Source organism: Lagenorhynchus albirostris, chromosome 3 (genome assembly GCF_949774975.1).
Source record: "Lagenorhynchus albirostris chromosome 3, mLagAlb1.1, whole genome shotgun sequence".
NCBI classification, from domain to species: Eukaryota; Metazoa; Chordata; class Mammalia; order Artiodactyla; family Delphinidae; genus Lagenorhynchus; species Lagenorhynchus albirostris.
This window is the reverse complement of record NC_083097.1, coordinates 116,005,263-116,026,740: the sequence shown is the minus strand read 5'-3', so window position 1 is coordinate 116,026,740 and position 21,478 is coordinate 116,005,263. Positions and strand designations below refer to the sequence as shown.

At 39.1% G+C, this 21,478-nt stretch overlaps 1 protein-coding gene across 2 annotated transcripts in view; it reads right to left on the bottom strand.

The window, feature by feature from the left end:
- Nucleotides 1–21,478, bottom strand: part of PAIP2 (poly(A) binding protein interacting protein 2) — a 29,612-nt gene that overhangs the window by 3,830 nt on the left and 4,304 nt on the right. The window contains exons 1-2 of one of the 2 annotated variants that reach the window (XM_060143714.1): nt 16,758–16,912; nt 1,102–1,265 (exon numbers count right to left, since the gene is read on the bottom strand). In XM_060143714.1, coding sequence (XP_059999697.1) covers nt 1,102–1,239 — 138 coding nt within the window. In that variant the 5' untranslated portion in view covers nt 1,240–1,265; nt 16,758–16,912. Of the gene's footprint in view, nt 1–1,101; nt 1,266–16,757; nt 16,913–21,478 lie in introns of those variants that run through there. The other variant, XM_060143715.1, reaches the window with a different exon arrangement.

The following is a 21,478-nucleotide window of genomic DNA, read 5'->3' as shown; positions in this document are numbered from 1 at the left end:
ACCTGTGATACTTCTAAAACTATACAAACCCTAAACCCACTCAAAAATGACTGGAAAAAAAAAATCTTTGGGTAGGACTTCCCTGGTGGCACAGTGGTTAAGAATCCACCTGCCAATGCAGGGGACATGGGTTTGAGCCCTGGTCCGGGAAGATCCCACGTGCCACGGAGCAACTAAGCCTGTGTGCCACAACTACTAAGCCTGCACTCTAGAGCACGTGAGCCACAACTACTGAGCCCTCGCACCACAACTACTGACATCCGCACACCTAGAGCCCGTGCTCCGCAACAGGAGAAGTCACCTCAACGAGCAGCCCGCGCACCGCAACAAAGAGTAGCCCCCGCTCACCGCAACTAGAAAAAGCCCTCATGCAGCAACGAAGACCCAACACAGCCAAAATTTAAAATAAATAAATAAATAAAATTATTTGGAGGGTAGGGTCAGCAACTAAACATTCTCACTGAAATAAGACTACATTGCTTTACTCTTGAATATATATAACTGGATATGGTGAAATCAAGCTGGCTACTAATTATCAAAGCCAGGATCAGAGAGAAACTAGATGAAAGGTAGAAACAGGTACCAGAAATATGGGAATAAAAGACATCTATCAATGTATGAGAGTTCTCCAGAAAAAAACAGTGGTGTCAGATTTTGAGGCTGATCAGAATGAGAACCTTACATGAAAAACAGTACAATCTGTACCCCAGTACCTGTGCCTATTTGCTCCTGATTCTAGCTCTCTTGACTTTCACTGCAGTACAACAATCTGACTGGTGTAAGGTAGTGGTTTCCAAACCTAATTGCTCACTGGAACCACCTGGGAGCTTTTAAAAAACACGTTTCCCAGGCTCCACCCTAAATCCTTCTGAATCAGAATCTCTGGGTGGGACCCCGAAAAAAGCTCCTTAGGTTATTTCAATGAGCAGTTAAACCTGGTAGTATCAGCATCCAACTAAAATAGGAGTGGTAGCACATAAATCCATGTATTTCATATATAAGGGACCAGGTGAAAAATGCATTTCAGGGAAAAGTACATTTATATTATATGACAGCTGTCATAGGCTACAATAAAAGAGCATGTTTATACACAAAACTAACTTGTCTGTTGAATTCCTCTTCATTTTCCATCCACATGTACTCTGCAAATGGATTGTCATCTTCATGAGAATGACCGTTAATAATCACATCTTCATTGATGATGCTTGGGCTAGTACTGCTGCGACTTGGATCTTTCATGGTTGGTGTTAGATATAGTCTTTAACCTTAAAGGAAGAACAATACAGTTAATCTAGTCAGTCATTCTTTCAGTTCTTAGTGAGCATCTATTATTACCAGCCATCATGATTAGGTATTAGATGTACATGATATATTAATGCACATGATAAACAGCAATTGGAAAGCTTTTTCTCCTAAATGATTTTAATGTTTAAGAAATAGCTGAGAATAGCCTAGATTCATCTAATGTTTTCTAATAACAGTAAACAAAGGCAATCAATTGCTTAAATGGAATCCCCAAACCATCCAATTTTTTTTAAATTGGATATTCTGTGCTTTATAAAACAAGCATGGTTTGGAAGACTTAAGTCATCAAGAGACTTTATGAAAAGCAAATTCTACTTTTTAAAATTGTTATTAAAAAGCCCAGAGACTGGAAGTGAAAACTAACAAACTTTTAATAACTCCTATTTCCTTAGTCGCAAGGTACAGCTCTGGCTCTCTCGACTTCATAGCCCATTCTCTATTTGCTTTATCTTTGGGTCCATGTTGAGTTCCTCCATGTCTGGATTTTCCCACTGCACAGTAAGTATCAGGCATCTAATCTCATACAGTAGATTTGGTTTCTTATACTCTACTCAACAGGTGATAACATGATCTAACCTAGCTGATATGTTGCAGGCTAAAAGTTCGAAGCATAAAGTTTCAGATTCTACAATAGTCTACCAATTCACTGACTCTAAAATTGCTAAAAAATGGGTTTACATAAAGCAAGAGTCACTTGTACATAAATCCAAACATTAGTGTGACTTGTGCCAAAGGAAGGAAATAGCATACCTAATAGAGTTAAAAAAAAAAAAACAACTTCTTCAGGCCTTCTTAAACTTATAATCAAATAAAATACTAAAACTAAAATCTTCTACTGGAAATACTTTTTTTCTTTGGGTAAGGTTCAGGGAAAGACTTGCTCTAGGTATGTTGCCTGGCCCTTTACATTCATTTTATGTACTTATCCTTAGGAAAACCTAAGGATAATAAAACTTATAGCTGTTCATATAACATGAATTTAGTCTCTAAGCTGTGGTAGGGGGTCCTATCCTGGCACACATATGCATTTCCCCCAAGACTGAATACGAATGAGAACAGTCATCATGGTGGTAGCATTTTCAATTGTTAGGAAGTCCTGAATTAAAAATTACTGAGAACTTCTGCCTTACTTATTCATTGTTGTATGTATATGAAAGAAAGGCAGAGACAGACTGAAATTTATGGGCTAGGCTGTGGGTAGAAAGAAAACATGATGTGGGTTAAGAAAGTGTAGCACTGTGAAAGCAGACATGACAGAAAACAGATGATGGATATCTTTGATATTTTTATTTATCATTAATCTTGGATTAAATAAACCCCCTTATTTTGATAACAAGTTTCGACTAGAGAGCAATCAGTTCCTCTAAAGATTACTTTTTTTTTTTAGAAAATTACTCATTCTTATATGTCAAGGCTACCAAACATTTATATGCTCATCTTTAAACAAATTACATTTTAGGTTAGACTCAAATATTATGAAAAGCAGGGGGTCAATTCTGCTTTGCAACTGGATGGAACTTTGTTTACTCTGCATATGAACTGATCATTAAACTATATTCAAAGACACCCCAATTTATAACAGCTTTACATTATTATTTTCCCAACATGTGTCCTATCCCAACTCGTGCCCATTAAATCCTACGTTTCAGAAGACCACAATATTAATAAGTGACTTATATCTTTAGTTAAAAACAGCAAATAAAAATCATGTTTAGCACAGAGTACAGGATATTCAAGTAGAATTGAATAGTTAAGTAGCAATTATACGTGTGAGACATGTACTAGAAATACGACTAACTTGTGTTTGAATGTGCTTCTGGTGACTAAAGTATTATCTATATATAAAGGCAATTTTTTTAAAAGAAAAAAGTGTTCTCCATACATTTCACCAGCATAACAATGAAACAATGAAAAATCTGCATCAGTAAATTCTATAGTCTGAGAATCTCAAGGGACTCCCTCCCTGCTTGTTTGATGCCAACCAGTAACAAATAAAATATAAATAGTGCTTAGCCTAAAGGGCCCAATCCCTGCATTTGACATGTCTCTAGGTCAGCTTTTTGCCGATTATCACCTCATCAAACAACCCGTGGCTTTGGTATAGATCCCAGTGAAAGAGTCTATGAAGGACAGTAAATGAAATTTCGCTGTCAAGTAATATTTGGGAAACAAATCATAATTGGAACCAGTAAAAATCAACTGGAGCCTGGGCACTAATCTTAAACCTTAAGATAGCTGAGGAAGGAACAACTGCTGACCAGATTTCTGATACAGTTAGCCAAGTGAAAAGCCAGAGGGGTAAGGATCATTTACTTTCAGAACGCTGACAGACCTACAATTACTGAGTACAAGGTGTTCTAATATAAGGTATTGTATCAGATTTTAAATTTTCTTCTATGACCTGTTCTTGATCCTTCTTAGACCACACTCTTTAGATTGTGTCGTGTGTTTTGCTATTTTAAAAAATTGAGTATATAGTTCAAATACCATAAAATTTACAATTTTAAATTGGCATTTGTCAAAAGCAGTTAAAGGCAAATGTAGTAGCCAATGCCTGCAAAGAATAACAGTTGGGGCAAAAAGCCTTGGAGGAAAGGCTGGTGAAGGAGATGCTTTGGGAATAAAGGCTTTGAAAAGCTCCTGCATATTCTGGGAAACCTAAAAGGCCATGGGCATGCCCAGTGCTGGCAGCACGCTCAGAAAACAACTAACAAGGCCCTACACTTTTCAGGCGTCAGGCTCTGCACATAAAACGAAGGTTAAGAAAGAGCTGTAAACTGCCCAAGTGTTAAAGGTGTACCTCGGCATACACAAAAACCCATCTGCCAAGACTGGGAGAGTTTTATTTTTTGCTTAGGGGTATTAAAGGACATCTCTTGAAAATAACTAGCTGGGACTTCCCTGGTGGCACAGTGGTTAAGAATACGCCTGCCAATGCAGGGGACATGGGTTTGATCCCTGGTCCGGGAAGATCCCACTTGCCGCGGAGCAACTAAGCCGTGCACCACAACTACTGAGCCTGTGCTCTAAAGCCTGCAAGCCACAACTACTGAAGCCTGCACACCTAGAGCCTGTGCTCCACAACAAGAGAAGCCACTGCAATGAGAAGCCTGCGCACCGCAATGAAGAATAGCCCCTGCTCGCTGCAACTAGAGAGAGCCTGCGTGCAGCAACAAAGACCCAATGCAGCCAAAACTAAATTAATTAAAAATAAATAAATTTTTAAAAAAAGAAAAGAACTAGCTGACAACTAAGCTAATGGGACAGACTTCAATGGCCACACAAAAAATAATACAAGCTTTTACAAAATTATTTCAGAAAGGTCACTAAACAAATAACAGAACAAGCAGAACAACCACCCTGGGGAGAGGGGAGAATATGATTTCCAGAGTTGCCATATAATAGTCACAATGTTCAGTTTTCAACAAAAATTATAAGGCATGCAAAAAAATAAAATAGTATGGCCTATAAACAGGAAAAAAAGAAATTAATAGGAAATGTCCCTGAGGAAGCCCAGACATTAGGCTTATTAGGCAAAGACTTTTAAATCAGGTGTTTTAAATGTCCAGAGAGCCAAAGGAAACCACGTACAAAGAATAAAGGAAACCATAAAAATAGCAAATATCACCATCAAATAGCAAATGTCAATAGAGACAAATTATAAAAAGAAGCCAAGTAGAAATTCTGGAGATGAAAAGTACAATAAATGAAAATTCTGCTTGAGGGTTTATAGCAGATTTGAGCAGGGAAAGAATAAGCAAACTTGGTAAGTCAACTGAGATTATTCAGCCTGAGAGACAGAAAGAGAAAATAATGAAGAAAAATGAACAGAACCTCAGAGACCAGTAGGACACTGCTACATGTACCAACATAAGCATAATGGGAGTCCCAGAAGGAGAAGAGAAAGAGTATTTGAAGAAATAATGGCCCCAAACTCCTCCAACTTGATGAAATCTATGTTAGTCTACACATCCAAGAAGCTCAACAAACTCCAGGCAGGATAAACTCAAAGCAATCCACACCGAGACACACTGTAATCAAGTTACTGAAAGTCAAAGAGAGCATCTTCAAAATAAGATTAATAGCTGATTTCACATCAGAAACCAGAGGCCAGAAGGCAGTAGGAAAACATATACAAAGTGACTAAAAAAAAAGACTAAGACATTCCCAGATAAGTAAAAAAGTGAGAGCTTATTCATCACCAATAGACCTGTCCTATAGGAAAACCTAAAGTGAGTCCTTCACGTTGAAACAAAAGAATACTAGCATTAACTTGAATTCATCCAAAGAAATAAACAATGGTAACTACATAGGTAAATACAAAAGTCACTAATAATGTTTTGCTTTATAACTCTTTTTCTCTATATGAAACTAAATTGTTATTAGTTCATACTTGTTACAAACTAAGATGTTAGTTGTAATTCCCAGGGTAACCACTAGGAAAACCACCAAAAAAATATACAGTGAAAGGTGTATTGCTGGGGTGTATCATCATCCCATTCAGAGGCAGCCCCAAAGAAGCAGCTTCAAGACTCCAAGAGTCAATGAACTCAAATCTATATATATTAGTCTCTTGTGGCTGAGAAAAAGTTTTTCTCTAGAGCAAAACCAACCAAAACTAAAAGAGGAACTACTAGAAATACAACAGAAGCACCTAATTTGCTTGAGTGATGTCTGAGGGCACAATGTAATAACTCGACAAATACAGTTAAAAAAAAAATCTGGTAATTAAACCATACCAATCTGTTGCTATCTTATCTTTGTTCATGCTTCAATCCAAACCACTTTAAAACTGGCAGAAATGAACTGAGAAAGCCAGTAATTTCCCCACAATTTTTTAATGTTCATATTTACTTCAAATGTTTATTATGCTTTAAAATCCTAAAATTATCAGAAAATGTAATTCAAATAATATTTTAGCCTTACTCTCATAAAAGGATTTTTAAAATAACATAGTAATACTGACTCAGAACACGCTATATTAAATTACTAATATAAAATATCTAGTAGTTGTTAGACTACATATAGTTAAGATTTTCCTAAACAAAAATTACAAAATAGTAAAACAGCAATGTATCATCTTACAGTGTTTTCAATAATCATTTAAAAAATTTTGTACATAGTTAGGACATCTTGTTGAAAAAAGAAGCATTAAAGTGAAAGAAATGTACATATACAAAGTACACCCTACTTAAAAAAAAAGGTTAGGGCTTCCCTGGTGGCTCAGTGGTTAAGAATCTGCCTGCCAATTCAGGGGACACGGGTTTGAGCCCTGGCCTAGGAGGATCCCACATGCCGCGGAGCAACTAAACCCATGCTCTAGAGCCTGCGTGCCTAGAGCCCATGCTCCGCAACAAGAGAAGCCACGACAATAAGCCGTGCACCGCAACGAAGAGGAGCCCCCACTCGCCACAACTAGAGAAAGCCCGCGCACAACAACGAAGACCCAACACAGCCAAAAAAAAAAAAAAAAAGAAGTTAAATGTACAAAAACAGGTCCTAAGTGTATTTAAGTTTTTTCCTTTTGATCTCCAATCCTACTCAGAGGTAATCAATGTTAATTAACAGCTTAGTATGTGTCCTTTCATATCTCTTTGCTTACAGAAACACACATAAAGGATTTATATATTTTACAGAATCATGCTAAATATATTACATGAAATATACTTACTAGTCAACATGTAGAAATACACTTTACTTTTTTTTTTTTTTTTTTTTTTGCGGTATGCGGGCCTCTCACTGCTGTGGCCTCTCCCGTTGCGGAGCACAGGCTCCGGACGCGCAGGCTCAGCGGTCATGGCCCACGGGCCCAGCCGCCCCGCGGCATGCAGGATCTTCCCGGACCGGGGCACGAACCCGTGTCCCTTGCATCGGCAGGCGGACTCTCAAACACCGCGCCACCAGGGAAGCCCCCCACTTTACTTTTTAATTGATACAGCACCAATTACTCAACAATTCCCCCTTTGATGCATTTACTTTTCCAGTTTTTTCATTACAAACAATCCTGCTTTGATCACCCTTGTACACATATCCTTTTCTATCTGAGCTTTCTGTGGGATACATTCTGGTAAGTGGGAATAACTGGGTCAAAGGCCGTGTGCACTTATAGCTTTAAGAGAAGACAGATTATTTGCCAAAAATATTATGGTAATGTACATTCCTATAATACACTGAGTGCTCCCATTTCTCTGCATCCTCAACAGTTCTCTATATAAGCAAGTTCTTATATAAGCAGTTCTCTATATATAGCATTTTACTTTTGCAAACAGATGGGCTTAAAAAGAATCTGTTTTCCTTTACAGCTCCTGGGATATGCTTATCTTGCTTAGTAATAAGTCTTTTCCTACCTTGAGGTTATATTTCCTTTATTTTCTCTCAGTATTTTTATAGTTTCTTTTTTTTACATTTAGATCTTTAACTCGTGTGAGCATTTCTTTGAGTATGATGTGAAAGATCTATACTTTTCCATATGAACACATCATTCATTATTTAATGAAAGCTTGTTCCTGATGTTTATCATAATCAAATTCCCACTTACACGGTTTCTAGATTCTTTGTTGCATGAAGGTGTATTGTATGTATACTGTTTTATCTCCAACTTCTATTTTAAAGAATTTTAAACTTACAGAAAAGTCATAATAATAGTACAATAAACATTTGTACCTTTCATCTAGATTCATCAACTGTTAACATTTTGCCACAGTTGTTTTCTCTGTAAAATTTTTTTTGCTTAACCATCTGATAAGTTGCAGACATTATGACCTTTCATCCTCAAATATTTCAGCACAGTATTTTACTCTTCTGATTACAGGAGCCTTTCAGTAAGTTTAAATACGCAGTAGCACAACTCCCGTCTCAACTTTCTTTGGGGGGGAAATCTTGCACTTTTATTCTTCATACGAACTTTAGAATAGTTTTTCCATAGGAGTCTGACTGGAATTTTATTAAAAATTTGCAGCTTAGGGCTTCCCTGGTGGCGCAGTGGTTGAGAGTCCGCCTGCCGATGCAGGGGACACGGGTTCGTGCCCTGGTCCGGGAAGATCCCACATGCCGCGGAGCGGCTGGGCCCGTGAGCCATGGCCGCTGAGCCTGCGCGTCCGGAGCCTGTGCTCCGCAACGGGAGAGGCCACAACAGCGAGAGGCCCGCGTACCGCAAAAAAAAAATAAATAAATAAAATAAATGAATCAGGACTTCTTTTTACCAATAATGGTGGGCTAGATTATTTGGACCAGTCTTCCCATTGCAAACTGAAAGTGTTGGATGCCATAGTCTTAAAGAAACACTTAAAAGCACTCAAGTGTTGAAGAGTAAGTAAAGTGGGAATTCAGAGAGCAAAGTGGAACTTTTAAACACTGAAGTTGCCTTCGCACTGAGGACTTTTGCCCATTAGCCTTCTTTGGGTTGACCTTGGATGCTTCATGGGGCAAAAGGCATAAAGGTCAAGGTGGAAAACTGAACAGAAGATCCTCCCCACTCTAAGCTGGGACCCTAAAGGGCTATAGGCTCAGGGTAAGGGTGAACCAAAAGCAACTCCCACTCCCCACCAAGCAAATCAAAAGGAAAAGGTGGAAAGGAACACAGACACTGTGACTGTGGTTGGTCCTCCTGTGGATAGGAGGAATAAATTCATCACCTGGGAGGTCCAGAACATCCCAAGTCATGAAATGAGTATGAAGTTGTCCTGACTTGGTAGTGTCTCTAGTGCCAGTGCCTGGCAAAAGCAAATGTAAAACTCCTTGGGAGGAAGGCATCTTCATGCTAGGACTTAAGGACCTCCAAAAATGATTTTTCAAGGCCAAAGAAGAGTTCAAAATGAAAGATAACTAAATCCAGAAGGAAAAAGCAAGATACAACACGCAAGAATCAGTGCAATTTATAGAAAGCATAATCAGACCCATGTGGCAGATGACAAAAATGATCATTACGTATCAAGCTTGAAAATATCTTCAGAAAGCAGCAAAATATAAAAAGTGCATAGTAGATTTGGAAAAGAGCCAAATAAAACTTCTAGATATACAGAAATCACAACATAAACAAAAATGTAATAAGTCTTGCAGCAGATTAGATACAACAGAATTGGAAAACAAAAGAAAGTATCCAGAAAACAGCAAAAAGATAAAAAGATAGAACATACAAAAGAGGGTTCAAACAATATAGGAGGGCAGAGTGACAACTATCGAATTCCTGAAGAAGAAAAGAAGAAACATAGGGCAGAGGCAGGATCTGAATATTGCATATTTGATGAAAGCAATCAACCAACATGTTTAAGGAGCCCAAGAATCTCAAAGTAAGATAAATAAAAAGCAAGATATATCAAACTGCAGAATATCAAAGAGAATTCTAAAACCCAAAAAGACATTATTTTCAAAAAAGAATGAGAAAAACCAGCTGCTTTTCAACAATAATGAAAAGCAAAAGACCACACTGAAAGAAAATAACTGCAAACCCAGATTGCTAGAACTCTACAGAAAATAGTTTTCAAACAAATGAACTAGAAACTTCCCATCGTTATATTAAGGAATCATTTGAATAACAAGAATTATGGGATCCCTGAAGACAAATGAATCAAAAATTATAAGGGCTTGGTACTTTTAAAACTAGTACATTATTAACAACCTTTAATTTTGTTTTTTTTGTTTTGATTCGTCTATTCAGGTTTTCTACCTCTCTGGTTAACTATGGTCATTTTTATTTCACTAAAATTTTATTTCTCCATAATTTCAATTTTGTTATAATAGAAACTATCTAATTTCTCCTATTTCATAGCTAATTTGACTACGTTCCTCTTTTCCTCGATTAGGCCTACCAGGAATCTATCGTAGGAAAAAAAAATTCCAACTTTGCAATTTGCAGAACAGCAAGTGTAATAAACTCTTCATATATATAAAAGAAAGGTGTGTGTTCACAATTTGCAAATGCATAGAATCTCTAGAAAGACAGAAAACTGAGAAGGAAATTGTATCTGATAAGGGAACTATATCTAGAATATATAAAGAACTATTACAACTCAATAATAAAAGGACAACCAACCAATTTAAGATTTTTTTTGAGGTGGACCATTTTTTAAAGTCTTTATTGAATTTGTTACAATATCGCTTCTGTTCTATGTTTTGGTTTTTTGGCCGGGAGGCATGTGGGATCTTAGCTCCCTAACCAGGGATCGAACTCGCACTCGCCCCCCCGCCCCCCCCCCACCATTGGAAGGTGAAGTCTTAACCACTGGACCGCCAGGGAAGTCCCCAAAACAACCAATTTAAAAATGCGCAAAGGATCTGAATAGACAGTTCTCCAAAGGCCAATAAACACATGAAAAGATGCTCAACATCCTTAACCTTCAGGGAAAATGCAAATCAAAACCACGAGATACCACTTTATATTAGTGAAAATGTGGAGAAATGGAATGCTCATTCACTGCCAGTGGGAATGTTAAAATGGTGCAGCTGCTCTGGAAAACAGTCTGGCAGTTCCCCAAAAGATTAAACACAGAATTACCTTATAACTCAGCAATTCCACTCCTAAGTATATACCCAAGAGAAAAACAAATATGTCTACATAAAAACTTATACACACAAATGTTCATAGAAATATTATTCTTAATAGCCAAAAAGTGGATAAAACCCAAAGGTCCACCACTTGATAAATGGATGAATACTGAAAATATCCTAAATGAAAGAAGCTAGTCACCAAGGAACACATATTGTATGACAGGTGATGGGAACAAGATTTCTTTTTGGGGTAATGAAAATGTTCTAAAATTGACTGTGGTGATCGATGCACAACTCTGGCAATATATTAAAAACTACTCTAGTATACACTTCAAATGGATGAATTGCATGGTATGTGAACTATAGGTCAGTAAGAGCTGCTAAAAACAAAACTGAGAATACTGGTTACCTACAGGGAGGAGAACTAGATGGCTAAGGATATTTTTTATATCTTTTTTGGGGAATGGATTACCTATTTAAAAATTCAACTTTAATAAACAAAACTCTTGCTTTTGGTTTTATTGATCTTTTCTACTTATTTTTTGTTTATTTTATTAATTTTACTTTTCTCACATTATTTTTCCCTTCCTTTTTACATAACTTCAATTTGTTGCTCTTTGTTTTTCAAGTTGACAAATGTTTATTTTCAAGCTTTCACAAAAATTTTATATCTATGAATTTTCCCTAGAAATTTTAATATAGAATACAGTTACCAACTTTAGGTAACTACAAATTATTTAATTTATAATAAGCCAGAGATTATTCAGAAGAATGTTCTTAATTTCCAAGTGGTTAAGGTTCTTTTGGTTACCTTTTGATGCCTGATTTCTAGTTTTATTATGTTATAAAATGCAGCCAGAAAACCTTCACTTTTGGGAATTTATTACAGTTTTGTTTGCAGGCAACTAATGATTTTTGCAAAATGTTCCTTGGGCCTAAAGAGAAAAATGTGTAACTTCCATTTCTTTTGTTTTCTGTGAATTTTTAAAATTGAAGTATAGTTGATTTACAATGTTGTACCAACCTCTGCTGTACAGCAAAGTGACTCAGTTATACACATACACATTCTTTTTTTACATTCTTTTCCATTATGGTTTCACATATATTGAATATAGTTCCCTGTGCTATACACTAGGACCTTGTTGTTGTGATTTCTATTTCTTACATAAAAAAATGATGCATATATACTAGGCTGATCTTTCTTTTCTTTCTTTTTTTTAAACTTTACCTGTTAAATTCTGAAAGCAATATATTCAAGTCCTGTACTATAACAGCTAGATTACTTGACCCAGTCTGAGGATCTGTCTCACAGGGAATTAACATTTTTGTAACTGATGCTTGGTATTGTCTTTCATCATAACTTCATATTTAGCTTTCTTATAGCTTCTTTTTACATTCTATTCCTGTAATGTTTACTTTACTATTTTAAGCAGATTAAAAAAAATACTTGATTTATTTTCTGTAACTTACAAACTACTGTGGAATTTCAGTTGGTTTTTTCCCCCCAGTTTTGAGATATAACTGACATACAGCACTGTAGAAGTTTAAGGTGTACAGCACAATGATTTGACTTATATCTATTGTGAAATTAGTTTGAACAGTTTCCTATCAATTAAAAAAATACTCTATACACCCTTAAACCAACTCAAGACATTTAGAATGCTTTATCTTCTTCAATATATCCAACCCAATCCCTGCTCCCAGACAAAGCAAGACCTTTAGGATGATTTTACTTACCCACTTCCTCTCCCCACCCCATATCCTGAGTTTTGTAGAAATAATTTAGCACTGTTAGATCTACACTATTAGGTATTCCCTTATATATATATAATCATATATATATAATCATCTTCCGCTAACTTGACACCTTTATTTTGCCTTAATATTTCTTCAAAAGGTTACCTGAGGATATAAATTTCTAAGCTACTTCATGTCTGAAACTGTCTTTTGCTTTCATATTTGAACAGTAATATTAAGTGGGACAGATTTAGACTTGTCCTTTCTATCAATAACCTACGAATATTCCAACTTTCACTATTGTAGAAAATGAATTTTCTTTCTTTTGTAAACATGCTGTTTACATCACGCCTGATATGAGAGCCTAACACCTAAATTCAGAGATTTTGCCAGATTCTGGTTAGGTGAGAGCTGTTTTTTCTGATGCCTGGCACTTTAAATCTACAAACTCTTTACTTCAGTACTTTGTTCCCTTCTGAAATGCCTCTTACACATACTGGTTTCCAGCAGTGTCCATCCTTTCATAGTCCCTACAAAATTTTAAAATATGGAAATCTTTTAAGTTTTAGAAAGTCTCCCCCTACTTTCTTAAGAATTCTCATTAAACACTTCATGATACATGTAAATCAAATCATTATGCTGTATACCTTAAACTTATACAGTGCTATATTTCAATTATATCTCAATAAAACTGTAATAAAAAAATAAAAACATTAACTCTTCAAAAAAAATTCTCATTAAAATTCAAACAGGATTCTCTTTCCGCTTCTTTCATTAAACTGACTCCCCACAGGGAATTCCCTGGTGATCCAGTGGTTAGGATTCCGGGGTTCCACTGCTGGGGGCCTGGGTTTGATCCCTGGTCAGGGAACTAAGATCCCACAAGCCGTGGCACGGCCAAAAAAACCCAAAACCCCCCAAAATAAAAAAACTGACCAGACAGACATAACACCTTTTCTTATTCCACTGGACTCTACTTTGAACTACAGTAGACTCCTTAACCTTATTTGTACACATATATATTGTATACGTATGTATTTTAATTAGAGAAGATAAAGAAATTTCTGCATCAGCCTCTGTATTTAATTCAGAAGTCTGTGAGCAGCGCTGAATATTTTGCTTTAATGTTTGGCAGTATAAAGGAACGATTAAAAGCATGGGCTCTGGGATTTCCCTGCTGGTGCAGTAGTTAACAATCCACCTGCCAATGCAGGGGACACAGGTTCAATCCCTGGTCCAGGAAGATACCACATGCCGCGGAGCAACTAAGCCCGTGCGCCACAACTACTGAGCCTGCGGTCTAGAGCCCGTGTGCCACAACTACTGCACCTGCGTACCTAGAGCCTGTGCTCTGCAACAAGAGAAGCCACTGCAATGAGAAGCCTGCGCACCACAATGGAAGAGTAGTCCCCTCTCACTGCAACTAGAGAAAGCCCGCGTGCAACAACGAAGATCCAACGCAACCAAAAATAAACAAATAAAAATAAAATTAAAAAAACAAAAAAGGGGCTCTGGAACAAGGCTACCTTTCTAGCCATGTGACGATGGGCAAGTTATTTAACCTCTCTGTGTTTCAGGTTCCCCATCTGTACCTAGGCAGACAGCCTGGCACATAATAGTATTATTAAACACTTAGAGCAAATATAAATTTGTATAAATAAAAATAATAGGTCCAAACATCTGTAGGAGTGAAACAATGTCACAGAAAAGTCCCAGAGAGTATAACCCTAATCTCAACTGTAGTGTAACCAGGGTGATCAGGTCAGAGTAAGGATGGCTCAACACTGCTGATAAAAGCTCAAAGCACATCAGAAATACCATCCTTATTTATAAAAACTGATACAAAAAATAAAAAGCAAAGGCAATTCAAATAAACCCACACTATCCAATGTGGTAGCCACCAGGTACATGTGGCTATTTAAATTTAATTTTAATTCAATACAATTAAAATTTTAGTTCTTCAGTTGCACTTGCTACATTTCAGGTGCTCAACAGACATGTGCTTAGTAGCTATCTTACTGGACAGCACCACTCTAAACGATGAAGACATTAAGAAAAAAGATTGAGTTATTGGAACTGAACCTCAGGCTGTAACATATACAAACTATTAATGCATCTGTGCAACAGGGTGATCCAGATCACAAAGATGACAACTTGCACAACTTTAACCTTGCATTGATTCAAGTCCCAGATATGCCACTAACCACCTAGAGTACCTTGGATATACTACTAAATCCCAGGCAACACACTATAGTGGTTAAGAGCACATAATCTCTGGAGTATTTGGATTTGAATTCCAGCTTTTATTAGCTATGTAACACTGGGCAAGTTACTTCACATTTCTCATTTATAATCTTCATTTTACAGTAGTACTTACTGCCTACAGACATGAAAGATTAAAGACTTGTAAAAGTACTTCGAACAATGCCTGGCATTACTAAGTGCTATGGAAATATGTGCCTAATAAAATAATCTCTCAAGTTTCTATTTTCCTGATTTCCAAATGGGCAGGATAAAACTTACTCTGCCTAGGGCTTCCCTGGTGGCACAGTGGTTAAGAATCCGCCTGCCAATGAAGGGGACAGGGATTCAAGCCCTGGTCCGGGAAGATCCCACATGTTGCGAAGCAACTAAGCCCGTGAGCCACAACTACTGAGCCCACATGCCACAACTACTGAAGCCTGCACAGCACAACAAAGAGTAGCCTCCACTCGTGGCAACTAGAGAAAGCCCGCGCACAGCAACGAAGACCCAACACAGCCAAAAATAAATAAATATTTTAAAATTTGTATTAAAAAAAAAAACTTACCCTGCCTATTTCACAGGTTAATAATAAATATGAAACTCACTTAGCTCCCATCCCTGAAAGAAACAGATAAGGAGGCTATACTTTTGGGGGGGGGTTACCTATCTTTTTATCATAGACACTTATTTGTGAGAAAAAATTAAGCTCTGTTCAAGTTCACAATTAAGTTCTGTAATATAAACAGACTAATTTGCCCCAAATATCCTCTCACAAACCAGAAACAGAAGCACAAAACAGCAAACACTAGGAATCTCATTAAAAACCCTGAGACCCTTATTTGCAAACATAACCTGCAGCCCACGAAATTTCAAAGGCAAACCAACACCCGACCAACTGCTCAAAGGCAAATTGTGACAAATTATGCTATCAGGTTAACAAAATTAACCAGCACATGCAAAATGGGAATCTGTCTTCTGTTGAAATGTCAAAAGCTGTCAGCTGTTAGACCTCATCCCACGGCATACTGGAATCCAAATTCTTTCTAGAGTTTGCGGTTTCTGTAAGATGATGGGGTTGCAAAATCAGGGAAAATAAGACAACAAAAGGAAGCAGAAAAGGCCACCTTTTGCAGTTACTAGAGAATACCATTGCTGACTGTTTCAACAAATGTTTTGAAACAAACAACTTTACCAGAAGCCATATATTTTTGATGGTGGGAAAGAATAAGCACAGTAGTAGAAATTAAAAAGTGAGATAACCAAAATCAAAAGAATGTGAATTGGATGGGTTCATCTGGTTCAAAACAGTCCTGGAGTAGGAGCTGCCAGTACTCCAAAGGCCCTCCTATCCCGAGCACGGAATACAATGTAACTAAAAATAAGGGTCAGGGGAAGGCGAAGAAACCGGAGAAAGGGGATCATCAGAAAGGTACATTCTCATGGACGGTTACAGAATGCTCCCCTAGGACTATCGCCAGCCCGCCAGTCCCTCCGCCCCTTTCTCTTTTCCCACCCAAGCTTCTGGAGGAACGCGCAAGCGCAGCAAGTAGGGGCTGCGCGTGGCGACGCGCAGGCGTAAAGTGGGGAGAAACAATGAGCTTTGTTGCCGAGGCGGCAGTGGGGGGCAGGGGAAAAGGGTATCGGAGGGTGGGTGAAGCAATTGGAGGGGGAGCACGCGAGAAAGTGCTATCCCAGCAACCCTCGCGCGCCACCGAGGACCCGGATAGAGAGCTGCGAGATCCAAACCATAATAATGACAATGAGAAAAAAGCGACGGCCATTTCTCAGAGAAGAAAGAGACTAAGTCGGTCCAAGATCATCCCTCAGACTCGGCTGGAAGAGGCAAGGAACAATGGGGGCCATACAGGCTTGGTAGCCAACAACCCAGGGGACCCTCTAGGCCCCTCAGCCGTCGCCGAGGTGCTGCCCCTCCACCGCCGGGCCGCCGCACCCTTCTCGCCGCTCCGCCCGAGAGAACCCCTCACCCAGTGCACGGCAGCGGGGACGGCAGCCAACGAATCCGGTCGGCCTCCGCGGATCTCCACAGGCAGCGCCGCTACCCCGCTCGACGCGCGCTTCGCCCGCCGCCTCCCTTCTCCAGTCCAAACAAACACCCCAGCCCGGAAGTGACTTCACTTCCGCCGTCGCCGCCGGCTCCGCCTCTCGTTTTGTCATCGTTGCCCTCCGAGGCCGCCAGAGAGCGCGCGGGAGAGAAAGGGCGACCTCAAAGTTCTCGTCGCCCAAGCTGCACACATGTGCATGCGCAACGGCCTTTCCGGCGTACCCTGGCGGCCGCGGGGAACAGTGGGAGTCCTGTCGTGTTCTCTCAGGAAAACCGAAGTGGAGCTGGGCCAGTGTCCCCACAACCGCCTATCCTTCAAGAATGATGGGATGCAGTGAGTGGGGGAGCTGGGCAGGAGACCCAGAAAGGATACACAGACGTGGACTATTCACACCGCAACGGTTACCTCAAACACACTGACATCAAATAGGAACATCTAGATAACGACAGCGCACTCACACACCCAGGAACACACACCAAACGTGATACACAGCGTCACACTACGAGTGACATGTACCAAACCATATCCAGAGATCCTGACACAGAAACATAACACAGAAATAATAAACTAAGACAAATTCACAGAGGCATCTTAACTGATCTACAAGCACCTGCACTCATACACGTTCAGGAACACACTTTTTGAAGCTAGATCTTAACACACAGGCGCAAATTACCGATATATATATATGGTGCCCAGGCTAAGGGAGGAAATACTCTGTCCAGAGGTAAGATAGAAGGGTGAGACCTAAGGGTCCAAGAATTTCCTCGTCCATGATCTTGGATGGGCTGCCCCGCACACTTTACTCTAATCCATGCTTCCTTGCTTCATCACTGGCAAGTCCCAATATATTTTTAGTGATGCTAATCAAGCTACAGTGTATAGTATGTGTAAGAAAATTCCGAATATACATTGTATTTGACAGGGGACACACAAAAACTTATAACTTCTTCCCCTTGGGGAAGTAAAATGAGGGACTGAGATTTATCTTTTTACTCTCTTGTACAACTTGAATCTTTAAAAAACCACAAGATTTTATAACTGCTAAAACTAAAGAAAAAAAAAGTTCCCTCCATGAAACTCTTGAATCCAAGCGAGGGCTTCTCTCTAGGGCCATTTCACTGATTAAAAATCTGCTTTGGGGCTTCCCTGGTGGCACAGTGGTTGAGAGTCCGCCTGCCGATGCAGGGGACACGGGTTCGTGCCCCGGTCCGGGAAGATCCCATATGCCACGGAGCGGCTGGGCCCGTGAGCCATGGCCGCTGAGCCTGCGCGTCTGGAGCCTGTGCTCCGCAACGGGAGAGGCCACAACAGTGAGGCCCGCGTACCGCAAAAAAAAAAAAAAAAAACTGCTCTGAGTCACCCAAAGCTCCAAAGAAAGTTTGGCAGTTGTCCCTTGGTCAACCACTTTGGCCACATTTGCAGATCTGTATCCTAAACTGGAAGGGCTTGGCTTTCTTGCCTGCTGAGCCAACAGCTCTGGAAAGATGGTGCTGTTTTACTGGTCTGTGGAGCATGATTCATTCAAGGAACCCGGAACTATCAACTCGAGGCTAGAAGAGGCATGAACAGGAGGGAGAACAAAATCAAAATAGGTAGTTTAATCTGTAGATGACTCTGGCAATCTTAAAAGCTAATCATGGAGATAAATGGAACTTATTAACACAACCCATGTAAGTTATGTTGAAAAATCATCTTTGCTAAATCCTGGCTTATTTTAATCTGAACCATTCAAAGGCTTATGTTGTTTTTCTCACACAAAGGGGCTATAGATCTCAATTCCCAGCTCACTGTGAGTTCACCATTGTAGCTGAGAAAGCCTGATGGGCCCAGGGTTACTGTCATGTTTTTATGCTATGCCTGGATGGTGGTGATGATGGTCTATGAATGGAAAACACTATCACAATAATGAAGGCTAATAAGTTTGCCAATGATGAGGAAAGACACTGCAATGGAATCATCAGAGTTGCAGTTTTAAAATGCTGCAGACATTCAACCGTCTCAGGCACTAACAATTCTAACTTGAGATGGAAGGTGAAGTAGGAATCAGGAGAGGATGGTTATGAAGGCATAGGATGGCTATGAACAGGTTCCCACTCTCCCCGAATTATCAAAATGTAGAACGTGTAAATCCTCTGACTCAAACACTCCATGTATGGGGAAGAAATCGGACATATATATAGATACGTAAGGGTATTCATAGCTATGTTATAAACAACCAAGAAACTGAAAAGCCTATCAATAGGGAATTGGTTAAGTGAATTATGGTATTAACAGAATAAAGCAAGTTATTAAAAAATGACTGGCCTTTCTCTCCTTCTGAGATGGCCCACACTCTGTGGAGTGTTTCTCTCTAAATAAATCCACTTCCTACCTATCCAAAAAAAAAAAAAAAAAAAAAAAGGCTAAGATGGTAAATTTTGTGTATTAAAAAAAAAAAACTGTCCTATGGGCTTCCCTGGTGGCACAGTGGTTGAGAGTCCGCCTGTCGATGCAGGGGACACGGGTTCGTGCCCTGGCCCGGGAAGATCCTACATGCCGCGGAACGGCTATGCCCGTGAGCCATGGCCGCTGAGCCTGCGCGTCCGGAGCCTGTGCTCCGCAACGGGAGAGGCCACAACAGTGAGAGGCCCGCGTACCGCAAAACAAACAAACAAAAAACTATCCTAAAAAGAGGATCAAATTTGTATAAAGTTGTAAATGTAAAATAAGCAAAGGTTTTTGCAGAAGGGTGATATGAGGAAGAAAAAATTCCTCTTTTCCAGTCTGAGCCAAGCCCATCCTTGCTGGTTTTGCACAGCCCAGCTACTTAAAATGAGATGGGTCAGAAACACACCTTGTACTTGCGAGCAGAAGCAGCCACCATCAGGAAAATCAGTTAGGTCTTCACTAAAGTTTCACCATCCATTACACCAAGAATCATTTAAACTCCAATTCCTTTCCACAGGTTTTCATACCACAAAATAGAGTGCACACAGAGCATGAACTAGGGCTTAACTTCATACAAAGTGTAGGAAAAAAAGGGGGGGGACATATATCAAGAACATAGTTGGTAGCAGTTGCCAAGGAAGTAGCTGTGATTTAACAACCCTAGCAAGGTTGCTAATAGAGCAAATAGAAATTGGCGCTACTTTTGATAGTCAGGTGCAATGACTGAAACTTCAGTATTTTGTCCTTGTCAAAGGTAGGACATTCCTGCTGCTCTTGGTATATCCATTTGGATCAGGTCCTCAGAACCAATACATCAATGCTGCCATGTATGAAGCACAAGGACAAGATGGTTCAAAGATCATTAAACTTGTATCTAATGGCAGCAATTTTCACCCGAAGTTTACAAATGCTATTGTCATGGATATGTTTGACATTTCTCTACTACAGGTAACATACTGCCTTTCAATTTTCCCATTCTCTACTGTACATGTGACTTTGCAGAATTCTTAAACTGTATGGAAATTATAAATCTAAGGCAAGAACTGTAATTTCAAGGGAAGGCCAGGACTAAAACGTCTTAAGATAAAGCCTTTTAAAAGTATTAATATAGCCTTTTAAAAATTAATCATGTATTACCTGACAGTCCTCTCCCTCAAAACTTTTCCAAATTAACTAGTACCTTAACTGAGCTCTAGCCTGTGTCAACTATAAAGTTTATAATTCAGCAAATTATACATGGAGTGATGAGAGGTACCTACTTCCATTTTGCCATTCACTTGAAACTTCAGTAAATTAGCTGTTCAAGATTTTATTAATGTTCCAAGCAAAAGACAAAGGGTTGACTTGGGAAAGCAGTATCTAGGGCTCTGAAGTGGGTGTCTCCCATTAACGGCTCTTTAAAAAATGCTTTGCGAGTGCCCCCAAATAATGATTATTTTCCAACATTCCCCTTATTTTCAGTTTTTAATAGTAGCAAAACCAGTACTTCAAGCAACAGTTATCTAAACCAGGTGTTTGATTACGACTGCCTAGCAGTAACACTTCAGCTACAGGTAAACCAATCAAAGTGTGGCCTCTATCCTTGACATCAACATCACCTGGTAACTTGAAAGATGGATAATTATTAACACCCACCCTACACCTAGCAAATCAGAAATTCTAAGAACAGGGCCCAGCAATGTTTAAATGAAGCTTCCGGGTAATTCTGATGCATGCTAACATTTGAGAACCACTAAAGGAAAAGAATTCACAGAACCATTTTGTTTACATACCATGTTGGATAAGAATCTTGGTCTTACCCATGACAGTCAAAGGACCTGCATCAGACTGGAGAGGCACTCCAGCTCAACAAACAGCTCAAGGTCCTTGTCAAGGGAATATAATCTCAAATGCGTAACCATTCAATACTTTGAGCTTTCAGCTATCCTAGGCCATTTTCTGTGATGGAGACCAATACAGAAGAGTACAGAGCTACTCACTCCTAGCCCTAGTGCATATTATCCTAACCAAACTGTCTATATCAATTTTGTTACTAATTTGATTTAAAAATATAATCTGTAGTGTTTCTACAGATTTCTACTACATACCGTGAGCCTCTTTTGTCACAATTTTTATTCATGATGTTTTTACAGGTCAAAGCCACCAAAAATGCACTGTGAACAAGGTGAGGCATAAATATGTGTACCCTTCCCCTTTTATAAACTTAATGCCAC